Raw genomic sequence first — 20,794 nt, forward strand, 5'->3', positions numbered from 1 at the left:
GTAAACAAACATGTGAAGTTCGAGCCCGATTTGATTAGCTTCAAGAGTTAATCATAGAACGATTTAACCAAAATCAATGAAAGCTTTTGTGCGTTTAGTTCAAACTCAAATTTGTACGTCATTCTCCAAGCGCTTGATTTACATTGAACATATTTTGTTGTCATGTTGCAGCACGAAACGTTTGAATGAAATGCCATAAATATGTAGAAAAAAAGGTAAAATAAGATATTTCAGAAAAAGATTTTGTGTTAATATTTTGAACAAGATATTTTACTTTTGATACTTACGTATTTAATCAGGAAAGTGAGTTATTTTTTAACAAATAAATCTAGAATTGGTAAACCAATTAATAAAGACTATAAACGGGTGAGAAATAATTCATGACATGACAATAGTCATGACAATAATTCAAGTTTATTCATGGTTACAGAGTGCTCAAATTTAAATAATTTTGACGATGTTTTATATAGGGGCAAATCAATTAAAGGTACTATTTGATGGGCATGTCAAAATATATCCATGATCAAATCAGGTTGATGCATTACAACATCAAGTGGACTGTTAATAGGTTTTATGATAGGAAATAGGAAAATAAGGAACTGCATGCTAACTTAGATGATCAGAGATGTATTATTATGTTTCATTAATTATTACATTTCACGTTTTATTTGTCAATTATATACTTGGTGTAACTGGACTGTCTGAATGATATATCGCACCGTGCATAATTTGTAACTGCTAGTGCTCTCGAGTGCTATATAGTAACTAAACTTATTAGTCTTTTCTACTGGGATATGCATGCTAAGCTTTACAGAAAGGCATTCTTGGAATACATCTGTTGATAAACTGTAACTCAGTTACGTTTACTCGTCTACTAACATGATCTGAAGTTTTGTGTTTTATTTTTCAACCTTACATATATGCCAAAAAGTAACAATAGCTTAGGTCTTATGAAGCCAAATTATTTCTAAAATTATAACAAATAGCTATCTTTTCTCAACTACCTTCCTGGGTCTTTCTGTTAAGCTCCAAAAATAACCTCGGACATGTTTTTCGAGCTTGCAAGAAAGGTCACGGAAGACATGATTGTTACAAAACAGTACCATTGGTTCTAATGATCTCTTATCTTATTTTTCAAATCAAATTGAAATTCAGTAAGTACAGAATAAATAAAGTACAGTTAAAGAGTTATGCCAGTGCCAATGTGAAACCCACTCTAGATTCATCATTCTGAAGTAAGACTTCCACCCCACCCCCAAAACAATTTCAGTGCACCACTGTGCCCTTCTACTAATAATCAATTGATACAGAAAATCAAACTATTGGTTTAGAAATCTACAGTACTTCTGTGTTTTATGATGGATACAGCGATAGCTCACCTATTTTTTTAAACGAAAAACTTGTATTAATACATGACTGTATATGTTTTGTTCAAAAGCAACTTATATGTCTGATGGGCCATGTAGCCTATACTTCATTTTAAATATAATCAGTATCCTGTCTTTAACATACTGTGTATATTTACATATATTTGCATAATTATCCATTGTTCTTTCCCACTGTAAGTCCATATGGAGGAACTGCAATTATTTTTTTATAATCGCAATTGCTCCGTCTGTATACTATGACGTCATAAAGGTGAGACGTCATATACTTTTCCATGACGTTATAGATTTAAACCACTATATACGATACGTCATGTGTTTTTCTCCAACTCCATAAAATTGATGTACATGGATTTAATTAAAACATGTCTTATAATAACATTTTAAAGGAATTACTGTTAAAACATATCATTGATTCTGTTAACAAATGTGAATTAAAAAGAATCATTACAGTCTGAATGTTTATTTTTGATGCAAAGGCTAAATGTCAAGGTCTAGGCTAATACAGGGTATTTGCGAGTGGTAAAATGCAAATATAAGTAATAAACAACGATTATTTAGTGAACATGGCTTTATGAATAGCAACTGCACTGCTGGCATATTTTCCATGATGCGCTAGCGCGCATCATGGAATATGCCAACAGAGCAATTGCTATTCATAACGCCATGTTCACTAAATAACATTGTTTATTTCTTAAATATGATATAAATGTACACAAGTCACTTTAAATATGTAAATTTTTTACTTACTTAATCACTGTATACATGTGTTAAAATTGATATTTTCTTCAAAAATTTTCCAGAACACTTTGCAAGTAATCATCACTTACAATGCAGACTAAAACAGAAGTGAATCCTAGCCTTTGGGTGAAGTCAGAACCATTTAGTTATGGGGCATTTCCCATTGCTCCTCATCCCAGGTTGGCATACAATAATGTGAAGAAAATCGTGATATATGCAAAAAACAAAGGAACGTCTGGATTTCCAAAACTTAATTATTCAGTGTGGAGACATATTGCCTGCAATAAGTTGCATTTATCAGAAGACCTGGCATGGATGTACTTTTCAACCTGCCATCTTCTAAGTGAGGACTTATCAGCAATAGAAAGAGTGGAATGGGATCAACGTTTTACTGAATGCTCCCATCAGTCAGATGTTGACGAACTTCGTTCACAGGTTTCCGTAGGCACCCTGAAATTTGTTTTGTATTTGTACTTGCAACAACTTCACAAAGTGTCCCTGAAAGCCTCACTGGTTGCTGGAGATGAGTGGCCAAGTTTGAAGAATTCACAAGAGCTGGAAGGATCTGGGAGAAGTACACCTAGAGGCAACAAAACATTAGACGACCACAGCCACATGTTATTTGTGCAGCATAACATTCAAGAAATTTTAGAACTACTTGTTGAACCGGAAAATTACAGTCAAACCCATCCAACTGAATCAGCACTGACAACTGAGGCTGTGGAAGCCATTGGATTCCTTGTTGCAGGATCAATAGACAAATGCCGGTCTTTAATACCATTACTAGACATTGCAACCTTACAGACTGTTCAACACAAAAGTGGTTTTTCAAAAATAACAAAGACTTTTAACTTACGTAAATTGAGCATTTGGCTTAGAGACTGTTTGGTCCAAAACCCTTTTGGAATATCCTCCTGTATTGCAAATGGGCGTCGCCTTTCCTGGCCAATGGCTGGGGAGGACAAAGAGGCTATGGCAGAGTCAACAACAAAGAGAGGTAAAATAGCGACCAATGCACATGTTGTTCCAAAAGAGCATATGAAAGGAAACAAAATTATCATCATGAGTCAAGTCAGCAAGCAAACAATTGCAAGGAGTTCAGGTACACTGGAAGGTAGCAGTGTCAAAATTCACAGAAGCCATTATTCCTTCCTCTATCTTCTCTCTCCCCTCAGATCAGTTACTATTGAGAAGTGTCGAAACAGCACTATAGTGCTAGGACCGGTAGAAGTCGCTTTGTACATCAGTCACTGTGAGAACCTGACAGTGATTTCAGCGGCGAGGAATGTGATGATATGTGGAAGTACCTCCTGTACACTGCATCTTTTGACTCCAAATCGTCCTGTCCTTCTGGGAGGGAACGAGGCCCTAACGTTAGCACCCTATCACACCTTCTATGGAACACTGGAAGAACAGATGGCCAAGAGTGGAATAGGTGTCAGCCGGAACCTGTGGGACCAGCCTCTGTGTATTGGTCCAGACCACAAAGACACTGCCCCAGTATGGGAAACACTGCCTACACAAGATTTCTTCACTTTCAATGTTCCTTTTGAAATAGTGGGGAAAACAAGGAGTATTCCAATGCCCTTGCCACCAAAATATCAAAAGGCCATTAGTCAAAGACAGAAGCAAATAGACTCCTGGCAGAAAACTGTGAAAGAGTCAGGACTTGCCAAAGAACAGAGGAGAGAGTTTCAGAAGCTTGTGGAATCTCGTTTCCATGTGTGGCTTTCAGAGACAGGACACAAGCGTGAACTAGATAGTCTTGTAGTGCCTTTACAAAATCAAACACTTAAAAAATGATGTCGTAGAGGTTATTTTTATGCATGTACTATTTTATTAGATATGTTTCACATACCAATCACCAATGAATGACTTATAGAAAAGCACTGATCAAATTCCATTATGTCAACGAAAAAGCTTAATTTTATAGATTTGTTATATAGTGCTAGATTTAATATACCGGTACATGATTGTAAAATTACAGAGAATGAAATATAACCTCAAGTGCCACCAGTTCTTAGTTAATGTTTTATGTAATAAATGTGTTGTTCACAAAACTAAGGTTTATTGTTTTCTTTACAAGGAGTTAAATTAAACTGGTGAGAATTTGTCCCTGTCAATACTTTGTTGTAATTGAATTCATTCATTCACATATTTGAAAACCTGATGCATATAAATATAACAATAAATAAGGAATAAAAATTATTTTCACAATACAGTTTATATGGTTACATAAAGGATAATAAAATATGAATAATGTAATTTTTAATGGCAAGCCACATTCCAGAAAAAGATCTAAACATAGTCTCACAGTAAATAAACTAGCTAGGTTTTTACATTTTAACTGGCCAATATTGTCCAATTTGATAAGTTAATTTGTAAGGTTATTTATTAATTTCTGGAAAGATAAAATGATAAGTGAATGTAGAGCACTTCAAACAACTAGCTGCTCAAAATAATGTGTTTTAAATTAAAAAGAGAAAAGGTTTGTAGTTTTGTTTGTACCATTTTATGAATATTCTAATTATATTAGGATAAACAGGGCTAAAAATACGTATTAAAAAGTGTGTGACCATTTGCTGAAAATTCATTAAAATTTTCTGTAATTTTTTAAACACTATAGATTTCGGAGGGGGGGGGGGGGGATATAAATTCAATGAATATTTTTACCTCACTTTGATTCGAATAGAAAAGGTACGACCTATACAAGATTTTTAAAATAGAAAGTAAAAGAAGCAAACCTACTTTCAATTTCGTTATGTCTGATTAACATGGAACCAACAGAAAAAGTGTTGTCAGACGTTCATTTAACAAGTCACAATACAGCAGTAGACGGAAATACATATACTGGTAGGTTATTTTAGAGTTTTTGTAATCTTGTGTAAATCCATACTGTAAATGGTACTTGGATTTGACTCAATCTGAGACATGTCTCTGCTGAGAGACGGTCTATAACATTCAAGAAGTAATATACTATCATATGTATACTATAGCCCCCCCCCCCCCCCCCACAAACACCCCACAAACACACTTTTTTCGTGTTCAAATCCCTGTGCTAAATGGAAAACAACAAATAAATTATAGTAAACAATAATGTATTTAGAAATTGTCTAGCTGGATTTCGGATCAATCCCGGTTTAACTATTTGCCGCTTTAGTTGTGATTATCTACCTATAATGATTTTTGTTAAGGAGGCTGACAAGTTTGTAATAAGCATATAAGTTGTGATTCAATAATTAACCACCAAATTAAGAGGTGAGTCTGATATCTCCTATTTTTAAATTGTCACTTGTTCACATAATACATCATGCACTGGTAAAATCAGTCTATTCAAGTTGATTCAGATTAATGCATTATGTTTGATACATATACAGTAAGCCGTCTATGGTTCACACTGCCACCCTCCAAATCAATGAATGGGGATGACACAGAGGAAATAAATGGTACTGGAGCAGATGAAGATGGGGACCTGATGCTGAGAAGGAAAACAAGTAAATGCAAAGAGACTGGAGACAGGAGTGTTCTAACAATAGGTACATGTTCAAAGTTTAAACATAAAGAACTAAAGATTTGCCACAGTGTAATTGCTTAAAATTAAGATGAATAAATGAAATTAAGTTAATGTATGCATGCATGACAGTACCGATCAGATCCAACCTAACACCAGAGCAGAGTCTGGTTTTTTTTTTTAATTTGTGTCATTTCGGGGTTTACTTTGGATTTACTAGGGATTGCTCACTGAAGTGAGTCTTCAAACTTACCATCTTATCACCTGTAATCTTGCACCTTGTATATTCCTAATACACATGTAGCATATCTGCTTTCACAGGTCAACTTCTAGCTGGGGTTTACTCTATATGTCCACTCTGAGTTTACTGTGGGTTAACTCTGGGTCTGCTCTAGCAAACTGGGAGTAAACCCCAAGCAGACCCTGAAAGTAAACCAAGGGTTTAGTTTGGGTCAGCTTTCTGATAGCTTTGGTCTAATTGACACTGTATGCCATGCATGCCATGTTATGTTATGATTCCATTAGATTTTAATAATTTTTATACTAAGATATGAGTAAAGGATTCAAATGATTTTCAGCCCACTGGATGGAAACTGAGCTTAAAGATGTTGGAAAACAGGTAAGAGTTGATGCACAGTTTGTGAGTAATATTGCTGTTAAAGATTCCATGTCATGAAATTTCTTTGATGAAATCCTAAATTAAGGTGTTTGGACTTTGTTTTGAACCATGATCTGGCCAATCTATAACGATCTAGCAAATAAAACTACAGTACTCTTTTTCTATACAGTTGTGGCATGGTTCCCTTCTGTTGGCAGACTATCTTATCCATGTCCAGGAGGAGTTGAGAAATGAGACAGTTGTAGAGCTAGGAGCTGGCACTGGCCTAGCCAGCATTGTAGCCTCCTTCTTTGCCAAGAATGTTGTTTGTACAGGTAAGAGAGAGAGAGAGAGAGAGAGAGAGAGAGAGTACACATTATTCAGGGAAATATTTGCCCCATTTTGATTTTGCCATTTTCAGCCTTGTTTTCAGCGGCTGAATTTAATTAAGATAGGGCAAATTCAAAATTCTCAAATTATCCATCTTTAAACACAAATGTGTCTGGGTGAATTCAAGATGGGGTGAAAATATTAGCAATTAGTGTTACTAGAAGGGCGAAAAATACACAGGGTGAAAATAACTCTGTATACAGTATTTTATAGAAACTTCAGTATTAACAAAATCCTTTGCTTTTACCTCATAAACGGTTTATTTACCAGTACTTTTGGTATAAAGAATCGTAAATATGAAAGACTAGTATAATCACATGCTTATTTTGCTTGACTTAATTGGTTTTTATATGGGTATAAGTGTGAAGATGGAGAGAGAGGGAATTTCATTTAACTTTTTTCAGTTATAAATATGCTTTTAAACATGAGAGCATGTACTTGATTTGGAATATATGCACAGATAAATTTATAGATTTAAACTTTTCTTAGATACTGGAGAAGATGTGTTAAAACTTGCAGATCACAACCTGGATCAGAACTGGAACTGTCTGGATCCAATAAAGGAGAAAAATTTCAAAGTGTGTCAGCTTGACTGGGTGACAGAAAGCCCAACATCAGGTTCATATTATCCTTGAATAGGAAAATTATAGATACATGTATATTAAATATGTATTACTGTGGAATCATTAAAATTCATGCCGGCTTAATTTTCATGGTATTCATTGGTAGCGCTCCCACAGGAATTTACATCCTTGATGAAAACAAATTTAGAAAGGGTTATTTTTCTTACTGAAACTGAAAACTGACGCATCCACGAAATTACATCCCTGCAAACAAGCAAAAAACCCACAATCCATGAAAATTGGCCCCCATGAATTTAAACGATTCCCGGTATGTGATTTAATAATCAAAGTTTGGAAAGATATGTCTATCAATGAAATGTTTGAAGTATAATTATTAATAAGTGCATGTACACCAGAAAAATGTTACAATCCTTCGTACAGCATCACTGTGAATTAATTTTTTAGGCACTGATAAGTATACAATTAAAGAAGAAGAAGTGAGTTTGATAAACACAGCCAGGATTTTCATAGCAGGAGATGGTGAGATATTAAAGGAACATGGAATCATTCTTTGAGTATTATTTGAATGATCAAAGAATGGTTCATTATTATCATTACTAATAATATATCTATGAATTTCAGCTATTGTAACATTGAATATCAAATTATTGACATTTTTATGTTATTTTACTTTTGTATAATTATGCATACCCTGCTTGTGCCCCATTTGTTAATCATTTGCCTAATTAATTAAAAAAATTAACTTAATGTTACTTTGATTAAAAGTGTCATCACAGATAAAGACAATGAGAAATGTATATATTTCTAGGTAAAACACATATATGCTGTCTTTATGTACACTAAGGTGGTATTTAACAAGGGTATAAAGAAATAGTAGTGGTTTCCATTGTTCCCCTCAAGACCAATTACATGTATATCAGTATTTTGTATTCTAAGAAATGTATTAATTTTCAGTTGTGTATGATGACAAACTGACCATAGGCTTCTTTAACACTGTATACAAACTTCTGATGAATTTCCCAGCCAAGTCACTGTACATCAGCTTGGAGAAAAGGTACGTATAGAGACCATTTGTCACAGCTACCGGTGAACAAGGGGGATAACTTTAAGAGCACGCATGCAGTGGGAATTGATTTAAAATTAATAAAACCACTGTGTCAACATTATTGGAGAATACTTAAACAGGAGTACATTTTAACCATAGAACTGCAGTTATATGATAAAAAAACAATGCTAAAAGAATTAAATGCAGGGTATATTCTCTTTTGTCACTGTAATCTGAAATGTTTTAGCATTAAACAGTTATACATGCATTTATATTAACCTGCTTAAATTTTGAACACATAAAAAAAAAAGAAAAATTTTACCAGTATTTTTTATATGCATTTAATTCAATCAAAAATGAATTGTCAAATTAAGCTTCGCATAGGTTTTAGTTGAAATCAATACCATTTAGATGCTAATGTCAATAAATTTTAAACAACTCTTGGAATGTTTTAGGTATATTTTCACATTGGAGGACAAGGATGTGGTGGCCCCAGCCTTTGACTATTTTTGTGAGTGTCTGGAGGCCCTGATGGAGACTACTTCAAACAATGGGGTGGAGTTTCATTACAAGGAAATACCAGTTGACTTTCCCCAATACTTCACTTACAATAGAACCAAGGAACTGGTTGGTTTTCTCACTGTCTTTGATTCAAGTAACCATATTCTAACCTATTAAAAAAAATCTCCATGCAATTCATCATTGCAAGCTGCCGTTTATGTGTGCATTCTATACTTCCACTCAAGGAAGTAGAATGGACACAAAACCAATGACTTGTGAAATGTAGTATACATGAACATGTATACAGTTATAAGGGTAGCAACATGAATACCTCTTCTTCTTAAAAATATTCCATGTTTTACTGAAGATAAACAATTTCACTGAGTACCGGTATATGTATGCCGCACAAATGATTATAATTTTATTTCTTTGCATACATATACCATGAATACAAAATTGGTAGCCTGTGTTAATCTTAGTTTGTTTTCTTTACAGATACTTTACAAAATCTACACCACTTTTCCAAATAGCTGACTTGTTCAGAATGATATACAGTATTGCAGTTAAAATCATGCTGGGAGATTTGAAATTGGAGTTGCCAATCACAGAGCTTCATCTAGGTGTGTGTTGACTAACCAAAAGGACTGATGCAGGAGTCTGTTACACACTGGAAGAGTTCATAGTGCAAATGAAAGAGGCCATCTTAAATGAAGTCTGCTACACACTGCAAGTCTTCACAGTGCAAATGAAAGCTAGGGTTCATCTTAAACAGGAGTCTGCTACACAGTAGTCTGCTACACACTGGAAGACTTCACAGTGCAAATGGTTTTCTGCTAACTCTTGATATCATGGACTATGTTTTTTGGAGAGAAAATGGTATGCTCAGTCTGAAATATGAGAGCACTTGCTCATCTTGCCAGGTTTTCCTAGAAAATGGACTTATGTTGTAGTTTTATGCAGCCATGCTAAAGTAAATAGTCTCATGCCAACCATTTGGGTACTTAAAGCTAACTAGTCAAAGATATATGTACTGAATAATTTTTCATAACTTTTTGATCCCATGTTAAGTATAATCTATATATACATGTATCATACATGTATACATATATATACTGACCAGTAAATGTCATACATGTATTAATTAATGTACTGGAAACAAGTTGTGTTGGATGCCAATGTACCTGGAGTCTTTTCTTTACAACTTCTGATGAGCATTCACTGCTGCCAGGCCACACTCTTTAAGAGAAGGTGATATAAATCAAAGAAACTCAATGTCTCATGTGAAGTGTTTATTCACTTTAACACACTATAATTAAAGCACTGGTTTAAATAGTAAGTACATGTACATGTTTGAAACAAAATGCATTCATGATGTAACAAAAATAATTAAGAGTTTTCTTTATATTATAAAAATTAAATGGATCAAGGTTATCAAATGGATCCAAAAGATGGTTTTGTGCTTCATGTTATAGTTAATTTATTGTAGTTTAGGAGGGCTAGATGGTCGTGGCCATTTTTAGACCATATTGATCTTCACTTAATAAAGAGCTCTATATAAAAATACAGAAAAAATATTTTCTTTGTTTATAGCATGAAACACATCATCACGACCCTGTATGTTATATACATGAAGTAATCTCATTCAAAAAAATCCAAAAATAAAAAATGCGCATAGAAAAAAATATAATATAATTGTATTAATATTATATAATCTATATAATGTGCTTGTAAGGAATGAATTTAAACAAAACCCAGATGTAAGATTCCAGGAATACAATAAATGACCCAACGCAACACTGTTAAGGTTTACTTTGTGGTCGCGCCGACCAGAAAGTACAGGAAATGTTAACTATGACATCATACAAAACAACAAGTCATCATAAATGCTTATAAATAAAGTAATTTCCGATTGTTATGGGTACGAACACATTAAACTACATTAAAAATTACCTATGCATGCAACTTTGTAGTCAAATAAGTCCAACAACGATAAATATAAACAACTGACTGATCACGGTGCACTTGATGATGTGACGTCATACTGTAAATTTTGACGCATATTTTGTGGAGAGAGAGGCAGATCAATCAATTTTTTAACATGGAAAAATGCATCTTATTAATGAACAGAGCATAAAATTAAAACAATTATTTTACAATTAAATACTATCTATAGTGCTTGTTTTGATTCGGCATGTTATTTTTTAGAGCTTGTATTATTTCTTTTATAGAGTATTTAATGTACAAGTTCAATGTGTTTGAAATCGGGAAGCCTATCTAAATCCGCTTTTTACAAGGGCATACACTAAACAAATCATTACAATCTTTTGGATATAAATTAAAGGAATGTTTAATTTATTGAAAAGTGCTGCTGCTTCGATGAAATCTATAGAATGAATTAATAAATACATAAAATATTAAACGAAAGTCAAATAAAATCCAGCCGAAGCTCATTTCTATGATATTTCTTCTAATAAAAGATGAACTCTATCCAAAGCAGCAGCACTTTTTAGAATCTCCCAAAAAAGTAGAATTTAATTATTATTTAAATTTTTAATTCAAATAAGAGTATGCCCTTGTAATATTGAAATTTGTTTATGACCTCCATTCGGGAGAATTATCAACACATGTCACGTGACTATCAATTCAGGAGACCACACTAAGTGTCATTTACTAATTTACATAAATATTTTGTAATGATAGATGCATCGTTTTATGAACATTTTAATCCGCTGATATTTTCAAAGTAAGCCTTAACAATGCCACGAAAAGAACTATAGTATGTTCTACAAAAAAAACACGTAGGTGTATAATAAAATATATACCTGTATTTATATCACCCCTTTCTTTCAAATTTTTTAATACAAATATTTGACAGAGGTATAACAATTAGTCACAGCATCCAATAAAAAAAATGCAAAACAACTGAGAACGAGACTTTAAGTTGCATGATAAAATTTTGAAAACGCTCACACTTTAAACAATTGTACATCCATTCTTATTGATTTTTGAGATTCTCCATTTTGATAACCCATGCCCACTTGCATGGCATCTGGTTAGGAGGTAGAAGAGGGAACTCAATTTGCATGGCAATATTCTTGTACAAAGACCATTTCAATGGCTCCTTAACACCAATCATTGTGACCCTGGTGGTTGCCGTGGTGACAGGCAGACCTAGGAGAAGCCTATTGTCTTGGGGCCACATTGTGACAATACCATATACCACTGTACTATTTCCTTGCTTCTTCGTGGTATACCTGAAACAATCAATCTCCTTGCCATTATTTTGTTCATTTTCAATTCTTTTTTTTTCATTTAGATCTTCATGTACATTGTATGTTAATCATGTAAGAGCAACTTTAAGTCCTCAGCTATTAGAGATCATTCAGATGACGACAGTTTCAAAGGGTCCTCATATAGTTAAGGACATAAGGGTAAATGACTGTTGGATCTTTTAAAATCTCTTAACTTAGAAACTTAGATTAGGGTCATTCTAACACTTAAATCACTAGCACTCTTAGGTCTTATAAGTATGAACCACATGACACAATAGGCATGTATATTACATTAGTACGGTATCTGCTAAGTCCATTGACTTACACTTTTAGGAACTAAGTACCGGTACTCTTTGGATTAAGTATGAGCAAGATGGGACAGAGGGGAAAGAAAATATGCTAAGCTTTAGTACAAAGAACTATGTTGACCTTGACCTCCAACCAACAAACTTGGTTCAAGATCATTTTCCCATGAACACAATTTGGGTGAAGAATGAGCTAGAAAAGGCATGGGAAAATATGTAAGCGATAAGAACTTTTCAACTTGACATTTGATCTAAAAAGTTGTTTAAAGATAGCGGCATATCCTTTGTCTAAAGACAGGCACTATATGGGTGAGATTGAGCTAAATCTGGCCCCAGGGCCATAAAACTTAACGAGCTTACTTTTGATCTAAGTCTCACTTTTACAAAAGGAACATATTGTGGAAAAGTGAGACTGAGATCAAAAGTGAGCGTCTAAGTTTTATGGCCCCAGGGCCAGGCCGAAGGTGGAGAAAATATATTTTGGACAAGTGATATTGGAAGAACAGATGAAGGGATAGATTGATCATTATAAGCTGCTGCACCTACAGACCCCTATAATCTTAGACTCTAAAACCTCTGCAAAAATAAGAGTCAGTTTTGTTGTTAATGAGAGAAAACAGAAAAACAAGAGGCCCAGGGGCCACATCGCTCACCTGAGCAAAAAGTGCCTTAATTCTGATCAAATTAGCATTACAGTATCAAAATATCTTGACAACTGAGTACAGTAGATCTTGCTAAAAAAAATTGAAAATCTGCCAATTTTTATCAACCTCTTATTTTTTGGTAAATACCAAGCCCCTTTTGTTGTTGTACCTGTAAGAAGATTTGTCTCTATTCCTATATACCCCCCCTCCCCCCATTTCATGGCCCAATTTTTCTCTAGGGAATCATGGTTTCATCAGACTTAAATCTGCATAACCTTTGCTTTCACACTAAGTACTGAGTTTTGAACCGAACACTTTCCCAGAATAGTTTTAAAGATTTTCTCTTCATATTCCTATGTAAAAATTCAAACCGCCATCACGGTCCCGCCCTACCACTAGGGACTGAGATTTTGCAAACTTGAATTTACACTACCTGAGGATGCCTCTACACAAGTTTAAACCCTTTCTGGCCAAAAATTCTTTAAAAAGAAGATTTTTAAAGATTTTCTCTATATATTCCTAAGTAAAAATTCATCCCCCATTGTGGCCTCACCCTACCCCTGGACTATTATTTAAACAAACTTGAATCTATACGATCTGGGGATGCTTCCACTCAAATTTGGGCTTTCCTGGCCTAATAATTTTGAGAAGAAGACTTTTAAAGATTTTCTCTATCTATAAAAATTCATCCCCCATTGTGACCCCGCCCTACCCCCAGGGACCATGATTTGAACAAACTTGAATCTACACTTCCTAAGGATGGTTACATGCCAATTTGAGATTTCTTGGCCAAATATTTTTGAGAAGAAGATTTTTAAAAGATTTTCTCAATATATTCCTATGTAAAACTTGATCTCCCAATTGTGGCCCCACCCTACCCCCGGGGATCATGATTTGAACAAACTTGAATCTACACTACCTGAGGATGCTTTCATTTCAATTTGAACTTTTCTGGCCTAATAGTTTTTGAGAAGATTTTTAAAGATTTTCTTTATATATTCTTATGTAAAACATGATCCCCCTATTGTGGCCCCACCCTACCCCCGGGAACCATGATTTGAACAAACTTGAATCTACACTATCTGAGGATGCTTCCACTCAAATTTGAGCTTTCCTGGCCTAATAGTTTTTGAGAAGACTTTGGCTCAGGTGAGCTAAAAAAGGTTAAGTTTACAATGCAATAAGTTGTTAAAGTTGGTTTCTGGAAGAAGAGACTTTGAAAATTTTCTTAATAAATATTGAAATTTTTTTTTGTTTTTTAATCTTTAGTTTTTAAGATCTGTGTACAAACATAGAATTGTGAGCAAATCTCTGTATCTTGCTTATAATTCGAAGCTTAACACTCAAATATGGTTAGTAAATAGAAATTGTAAACAATTACCCGGTATATAAAACACAAGAAACATGCACTATAACAAATAAAGAACACAATTTATTTTTTCGAAATGAATCATATATATACATGTACATGTATATACCTACATATTTCCGACAGCGATATCAAACTCTATTTAAACTGAATAAACTCGAGAAAATGCCGAGCATCTCAACAAAACCTATTGCATTAATATACCATTACGCAAAATATAATGCCGAATTACCGATAGAATGAATTGTATTTCAGTACTTTTTTGATACATCAGATTTTGCTTAATTTGCGCAGGTAAACAGTTAACTGTTTGATTTACCGAAGTCTCTGTTTGATTTGATACGTAAAAATCACGAATTACAGACGATAGTTCCCAGGTTACAAAGCATAAATAATGAAAACGAAACGAAAATCAGAACAAGCTAACACCAACATCATGTGTGAAAACTGTCAACGCATTGAAATATTTAGCCTCAATTTACTTCACAAAATCGGCACAAATACATTTTGCATGTTTCAAAACTCTCCCTTCATTCGCGAACTGTTGCACAACAAGCAAATTCATCATAGTCAGATCGACCCTTTTTCGTATAATGTCATGGCTGCTTTAAACAAAGAACCTCGTTTTAGATGTATGGAATACGAGTCTTGGTAAAATGGGTACGCAAACCTGGGCCGTGGCAAAATAAAAGCCGGGGCAGATCGGCAATCGTCAATTCCAAATACGCATTATTTTGCAGCAATATTTACAGCAAATACAAATATACTGGTCCATCAAATATCCTGAAATTTTAATGAGATTGGCAGATTAATAACTGCCAATCTTTTGTTTTGCCCAGGCCAAGTCTTGTCTACCCATTTTACCGAATGCCGAATCCGAAGCTATTAAACTGATTGAAACACGCCTTTCCTTTATTATTATTTTCGTAATAACTCAGATTTGAAACATAATTAGACCTTAATTTTTGCAATTTATATTTTCCTTCCCATAAGGATAATTTATGCTAAACAACGTTGAATTGGAATCAGTAGTTCTTGAGAAGAAGATTTTTTAAAATGCACCCCCCCTTTTTTTACAGTTTCAAGGTTTTCTCCGCTTTGAATACAGATCTGACTTTTATTTCTGCAATTTATATTCGCCCTCCCATAAGGATGCTTTGTGCCAAATTTGGTTGAAATTGGATAAGCGGTTTTAGAGAAGAAGTTCAAAATGTAAAAAGTTTACAGACGGACAGACAGACGGACGGACAGACGGACGGACGACGGACAAAAAGTGATCAGAATAGCTCATTTGAGCTTTCAGCTCAGGTGAGCTAAAAAGGCCAGTCAGAAATATGAATTACCGGTAGACCATTCAGCTCAATGGTATGATACCCAATGATCTGACATGACTCACCAAACTCCATGGAATGTTATATTATCTGTGCCTTCAAACCAGGGCTGGGTCTCGTAAATGGCCTCTCCGTTGACCTTAAGCCACTGTCCCATTTGTCGGAGCCGCTCTTCAAAAACAGGGACGATAACTCCGTCAGCCGTTGGTCCCACATTAATCAGGATATTACCCCCATAACTTCAATAGAGTAAGAGAGCGATATATAATAAAGTCAAAGATAATCCTCATTAAACACATACAATTACCCTAATATCATGTATCTCTTAGTCACACTGACAAACATTTAACTTTGGATCCATATTTCACAGAAAATCCATTTCCCTCATAATTTCTGAAACAGCTTAATAATCTGAGATATGTACCTAAATGTATTAGATCACTTACCTGACAGTTTCTGCAATTTCCGCCAGCAGTTCCTCTATTGTAAGAACATCCTCAATCTGTATCTGGCGCCGATGAGTCCATGCCTTCTTGTCTACTGTCATGCAGTTCTCCCACTTGTGTTTGAAGATTTTCCCTGCATTTGAGAATATTCTCCATTTAAATCATATATTTTTAAAATCTTTTCCTGATCTGCACCAGTACTCAAGTAATTATATACATGTATTTGTATCTACAAGGATGTATTAAAATTACTGTGGAATCCTTAGATTTCGTGGTGGCTCAATTTTCGCGGAATTCATGGGTATCTTTCATCCACGAATTAACATCCTCCCCGAATTAATAAATTAGGGTAATAAAGTCATATTTCCTCAGTCTGTAGGTTTAAGAGAATACACGAAACACGAACCTGTAAAATTTTAGCAATCCACAAAAATAAATGATTCCACAGTATTGATCCAAATGATTTAAAGATCAATAAATATTTTGCACAAGAAGCACATTTTATAAAAAAAAGAATTTGAAAAAAATATAGCTTAAATGGAAAAAACCTACATATCTGCAGGTCAAATAGTCATAATAGCAACAGTCCTGCCTTATGGTACTTTAGCATAGCAAATATAATTGTGTCATTTATCTTTGCACATGTCTGAGTTGCTAAATATATTATGAGAGGAATAAATTAGGCTAATGCCACAGCAATTTAACTTCATGTTTGTTGGACATCTGATGAAAAAAGTATGAGTGGGTTAGTGATTAAATAATAAAGTTATTGTTTGTAGGCAAAAAAATTTAGGCAGCCGGTTCATAATTAAGTTTTGAGCAAATGATTACATTTTTAAAACTTTTTTCTGATTTATAAATTTAAATCATTTAAAATAAGAAAGACAGAGCAGAAATTTAACTGAAATAGAACATTTTTCAGGATGCAAGACATTCAAAATAATATTATTTGTATAGTTTTATTTAAATATGTGTGCGCTGGTTCAACAACCATATTAAATTGATGTGGCCTGATATCAGCAAAATATAAGTAATATGAAGATACATTCTATAATATATCTCTGACCATGAAATATGCAAATCAAAATAATAAGGAGGTCAAGGCCACAGGGAGGTCAAGGTCATAAGGATGTAAAAATCAGTAAAATAATGATATGAGTTAATAAGTTGCATCTTTATTGGATACCTGGTTTAAACTTGTCCTGACAATTCCAGAAGCTTCCATGTTTACAGTTGGCGTCCTTCCCCCAACGGTCATTGGTGACCACTGTGTCCTTCACCGGGCTACAAGACAACCAGACTGACCACTGAGCAGATGCTAAACAATTAACCTGTCCAAGTCACAGTGAACATAACAAACAGGATTTACATAGCCAGTATGAGTTCTTTCCATCAGAGATTTGGTAATGGGATGGCCTAGCTGTATCTACTGCATGAGCTTTATCTTTAACTAACGTGCTTACACTGGCAATCAGTATTTCTTGGCCAGGGTTTTTGACTCATCACATAAATAATAATATAAAACAGCTCATTATCGAATCATTGTAATGATTGAAGATATAAATTAGCAGTGCCTGGTCAAATTGAGGTCTTGTAAAAGGCCATAAATTTGACCCCTCCTTGCGGTGTTGATAGGGTCCTGTGTTAAATAACCAAATGTGTTACTAGTACATGTACTATAAATGTAAAGCATGTATTTGGTGTACAATATTTGGTGAAAATTGATTTTGGAAGAAGTTAGTGTGGATTTGAATAAGCGTATTTCTGGATGATCCTATTCTTTTACACATATGTATGGAATTTAGTGATGTATTGATTTAGTGGAAGTTGCTTTCCGCCAAAAACACTAAAAAGAATACTGTGGAATTATTAGATTTTGTGGTGGCTCAATTTTCGTGGAATTCGTGGTTACCTCTCATCCACGAAATAACATCCTCCACGAATTGTTAATTAGGGTAATAAACTCATATTTTCTTTTGTAGATATATGAGAGTACACGAAATTACGTCCTCACGAACCTGTAAAATTTAAGCCATCCACGAAAATTGGCCCCCATGAAATTTAATGATTCCACAGTACATTGCCAAATGTAGTACGTTTACAGTATTCTCACTATGATAGGAAGCTGTACAGATACCTGTCATTGAACAGCCAGGCCAGAAACTCGGTGGAGTTCCAGTAGGTACTGTTTTCATTCCAGTCTCCATCAGACCACACGACATCAGGCTTGTATCGGTTGACCAGTTCATACAGCTCTGGTAGAGCCTTGTTCTGTAACACAGTTAATACAACTGTACAAAGTTACACCATTTTATTCAAACAAAGGGGTCTAATGTATGCTACATCTGAATATGCATAATATATATTTAATGGGATGGTACTATTATGATATTGGAGAAAAATAATAATTTCTTTATAAATTTTTGTTGCTTAAATATACCGCGTAAATTGAACATGTTGAATAGGTATCTGGGAAATTCAACCACAATGGAAAGGTCTGCAATCTGGAATATTTCTCTTGAATCCTCCCCCACATTCTTTAATTAATAAATCATTCATTATTCTGCTACCTACCCTAACAAAGTCTTGAGTTTTATGTTTGTTGGCCACATCCTGGAGATACAGCGGGTTGTAGAACTCAAACAGAGAATGGTACACTCCAAAGTGGATGTCTGTCCTGTTTCTGATGGAATCAGCAAGGGCACCTTTGTTATAATATTCAAAATGTGAAAATGATTTTTAATATGAAACTTTGCAAGATGAAAAGATAAAAAAAGATCATGCAGTAATACAGAAATTTTGTTTTTCATACATATGCATCTCTTGGAAAACTGATATCTGCCACAATAAAATGTTACTAGTAATGAAATGCAGAATAATAGTCTACTACCAGGAAATTGTTTAAATCAAAAGCACACATTGTTATTGAATGTCTTGATAGGGTCATTTGCAAAGCAATACAAAGGTTTGGGATGAAATCACCAACCCATCGCTCTAATTTTTTTTATACACAATGCAAGTCAACTTTAAAGAACTTAAATACACTACATGTCGTGTGCAACCACAACTCTGCAGCGCAAATTGTAGTGCCTACACACATTTACTCAATTTGCAATTACAATTATTGCTGTCTTTGCAGTCAATACGATGAATTGGCTACCCCAAAAGTACAATATTCATCAAGCTAAAGGGACTATTTCAAATTTGTATGTACATTTGTATTTTGACATATTTATGTATGGTGTTTAACATAAATATATAAAAGACACTGTATTGAATGTATAGAAACATACATATATAAACTAATTATAAATGTTCATGTCTGTCCTAGCTCTTTCATCCAACTCTTTCCCTCTTGTATATGTTTATTGAATGTTTTATGTACATTGGATGTTGTATGTACAGTCTTCATGTTGCCCCTTGAGGGCCCTTAATTGGTTAATAAAGAAATTGAAATTGTAGGTTGTTAGTGTGTGAATTGCAAAATAAATCATGACTGACTTTTCTACAACTTACCGACAAGGTCTCTGTGTGGTCCGACATCATAGGCGTTCCAGTTCCAGGAGGCAGCAGAGGGCCAGAGAGTGAAGCCTTCATGGTGCTTGGTTACCAATACTACGTATCTGCAAAAATCAAAACCATTATGTATGACATAAACTAATTACATGTACAAATAAATATCAAAATGCAACAGCATCTACAGAAAAGTAGGCTGATGACATATCTTAGATTTAGTTTGGGATACAGTGTATTAGTGTACATTGCTCACCAAAATGCTTTGTGCATTATATAATTTGGTTGAAATTCAAGGCCCAGTGGCTTTAGAGAAGAAGATGAACATGTCAAAATATTACAACAATAATGCATAACGCCAATAACGACAGACAACGAACAAATTTTGCTAGAAAAATGCTCACTGGAGTCTTTGGCTCAGTGAGCTAAAAAGTCTTATACAGTTACATCTGGATTTTGATTGCAAAGGACATGATTACAATAATTGAAAGTACACAGATGATAGCAGAGAAAAATTGTGCATTCTGAGTGACTTCTGAAAAATAGAAGATGACAATTTTTTCCATAATAAATCTCTGTAGGAAATCTGTTTACATTGCTGTGATCATTACTTGCATGATTTTTAAAAAAGAGATGCTGAGTGTATTTTATAAAGAGAGTTAATAAAATAGCTTAATTTATGTGAAAGTTTGAGTAAATAATCGACATATACTTCGCCCCAGATGCCTCGAAGAGATCCGCCCACTGGTCAGGATTGTAGAATGTAGCATGGAACTGTGAGGCAAAATCTGCATAAGTGAAATCTGGAGGATAATTATCTTCCATAAATTTCACCACATCCTTGTCCTTTTGAGTTTTCCATTCATACCAAAACCAAGCACCCTTGAAAGCAGGAACCGAAAACACTCCCCAGTGTAGGAAAATTCCAATTTTGGACTTATCGTACCACTCGGGTAGTGGTCTCGTGTCCAGAGAATCCCAGTTTGGTTGGTACCTGACAGTGCACACAATATAAATTTGGAGCAATAACACTAAAACTACCGACTTCATCATCACCATGACTTACGGCTGACTATACAATACCGTGAATACAGCAGAATGACTAATCAATTATTATACTGTAAACATCCTGCAGCGGCTATTGTGTTCTAAATCACAT

The 20,794-nt window shown here is 34.4% G+C and overlaps 3 protein-coding genes across 3 annotated transcripts; 2 read left to right on the top strand and 1 right to left on the bottom strand.

The window, feature by feature from the left end:
- The first annotated feature begins 76 nt into the window (after positions 1 to 76).
- LOC105322555 (TBCC domain-containing protein 1) lies at positions 77 to 4,190 on the top strand. The gene is made up of 2 exons (XM_011421326.4): positions 77 to 215; positions 2,189 to 4,190. The coding sequence occupies exon 2, from the start codon at positions 2,217 to 2,219 to the stop codon at positions 3,927 to 3,929; it is 1,713 nt and encodes a 570-aa protein (XP_011419628.3). The 5' UTR covers positions 77 to 215; positions 2,189 to 2,216; the 3' UTR covers positions 3,930 to 4,190.
- A 639-nt stretch (positions 4,191 to 4,829) lies between these two features.
- Positions 4,830 to 10,628, top strand: LOC105322553 (methyltransferase-like protein 22). The gene is made up of 9 exons (XM_011421323.4): positions 4,830 to 4,979; positions 5,504 to 5,662; positions 6,216 to 6,256; positions 6,426 to 6,570; positions 7,115 to 7,243; positions 7,654 to 7,728; positions 8,164 to 8,263; positions 8,710 to 8,881; positions 9,251 to 10,628. Exons 1-9 carry the CDS (start codon positions 4,901 to 4,903, stop codon positions 9,287 to 9,289), a joined length of 939 nt encoding a protein of 312 aa, XP_011419625.3. The 5' UTR covers positions 4,830 to 4,900; the 3' UTR covers positions 9,290 to 10,628.
- Positions 10,030 to 20,794, bottom strand: LOC105322550 (alpha-L-fucosidase). Its single transcript, XM_011421319.4, has 8 exons — positions 20,348 to 20,794; positions 19,639 to 19,745; positions 18,697 to 18,827; positions 18,260 to 18,393; positions 17,309 to 17,406; positions 16,123 to 16,255; positions 15,742 to 15,915; positions 10,030 to 12,009 (listed from the first exon to the last, which is right to left on the bottom strand). The coding sequence occupies exons 1-8, from the start codon at positions 20,692 to 20,694 to the stop codon at positions 11,751 to 11,753; spliced, it is 1,383 nt and encodes a 460-aa protein (XP_011419621.3). The 5' UTR covers positions 20,695 to 20,794; the 3' UTR covers positions 10,030 to 11,750.

Source organism: Magallana gigas, chromosome 7 (assembly GCF_963853765.1).
Source record: "Magallana gigas chromosome 7, xbMagGiga1.1, whole genome shotgun sequence".
NCBI lineage: Eukaryota > Metazoa > Mollusca > Bivalvia > Ostreida > Ostreidae > Magallana > Magallana gigas.

Bases quoted from the DNA above. Each gene is read 5' to 3' on its own strand.
- LOC105322555 (XM_011421326.4), top strand. From the start codon at position 2,217: ATGCAGACTAAAACAGAAGTGAATCCTAGCCTTTGGGTGAAGTCAGAA.
- LOC105322550 (XM_011421319.4), bottom strand. From the start codon at position 20,694: ATGGTGATGATGAAGTCGGTAGTTTTAGTGTTATTGCTCCAAATTTAT. The intron at 18,394-18,696 runs GTAGGTAGCAGA...ACTGTGTTACAG, and splicing joins AAACTCAAGACTTTGTTAGG to AACAAGGCTCTACCAGAGCT. The intron at 15,916-16,122 runs GTAAGTGATCTA...ACTCTATTGAAG, and splicing joins GAAATTGCAGAAACTGTCAG to TTATGGGGGTAATATCCTGA.
- LOC105322553 (XM_011421323.4), top strand. From the start codon at position 4,901: ATGGAACCAACAGAAAAAGTGTTGTCAGACGTTCATTTAACAAGTCAC. The intron at 7,244-7,653 runs GTTCATATTATC...TTAATTTTTTAG, and splicing joins GACAGAAAGCCCAACATCAG to GCACTGATAAGTATACAATT. The intron at 7,729-8,163 runs GTGAGATATTAA...ATTAATTTTCAG, and splicing joins GATTTTCATAGCAGGAGATG to TTGTGTATGATGACAAACTG.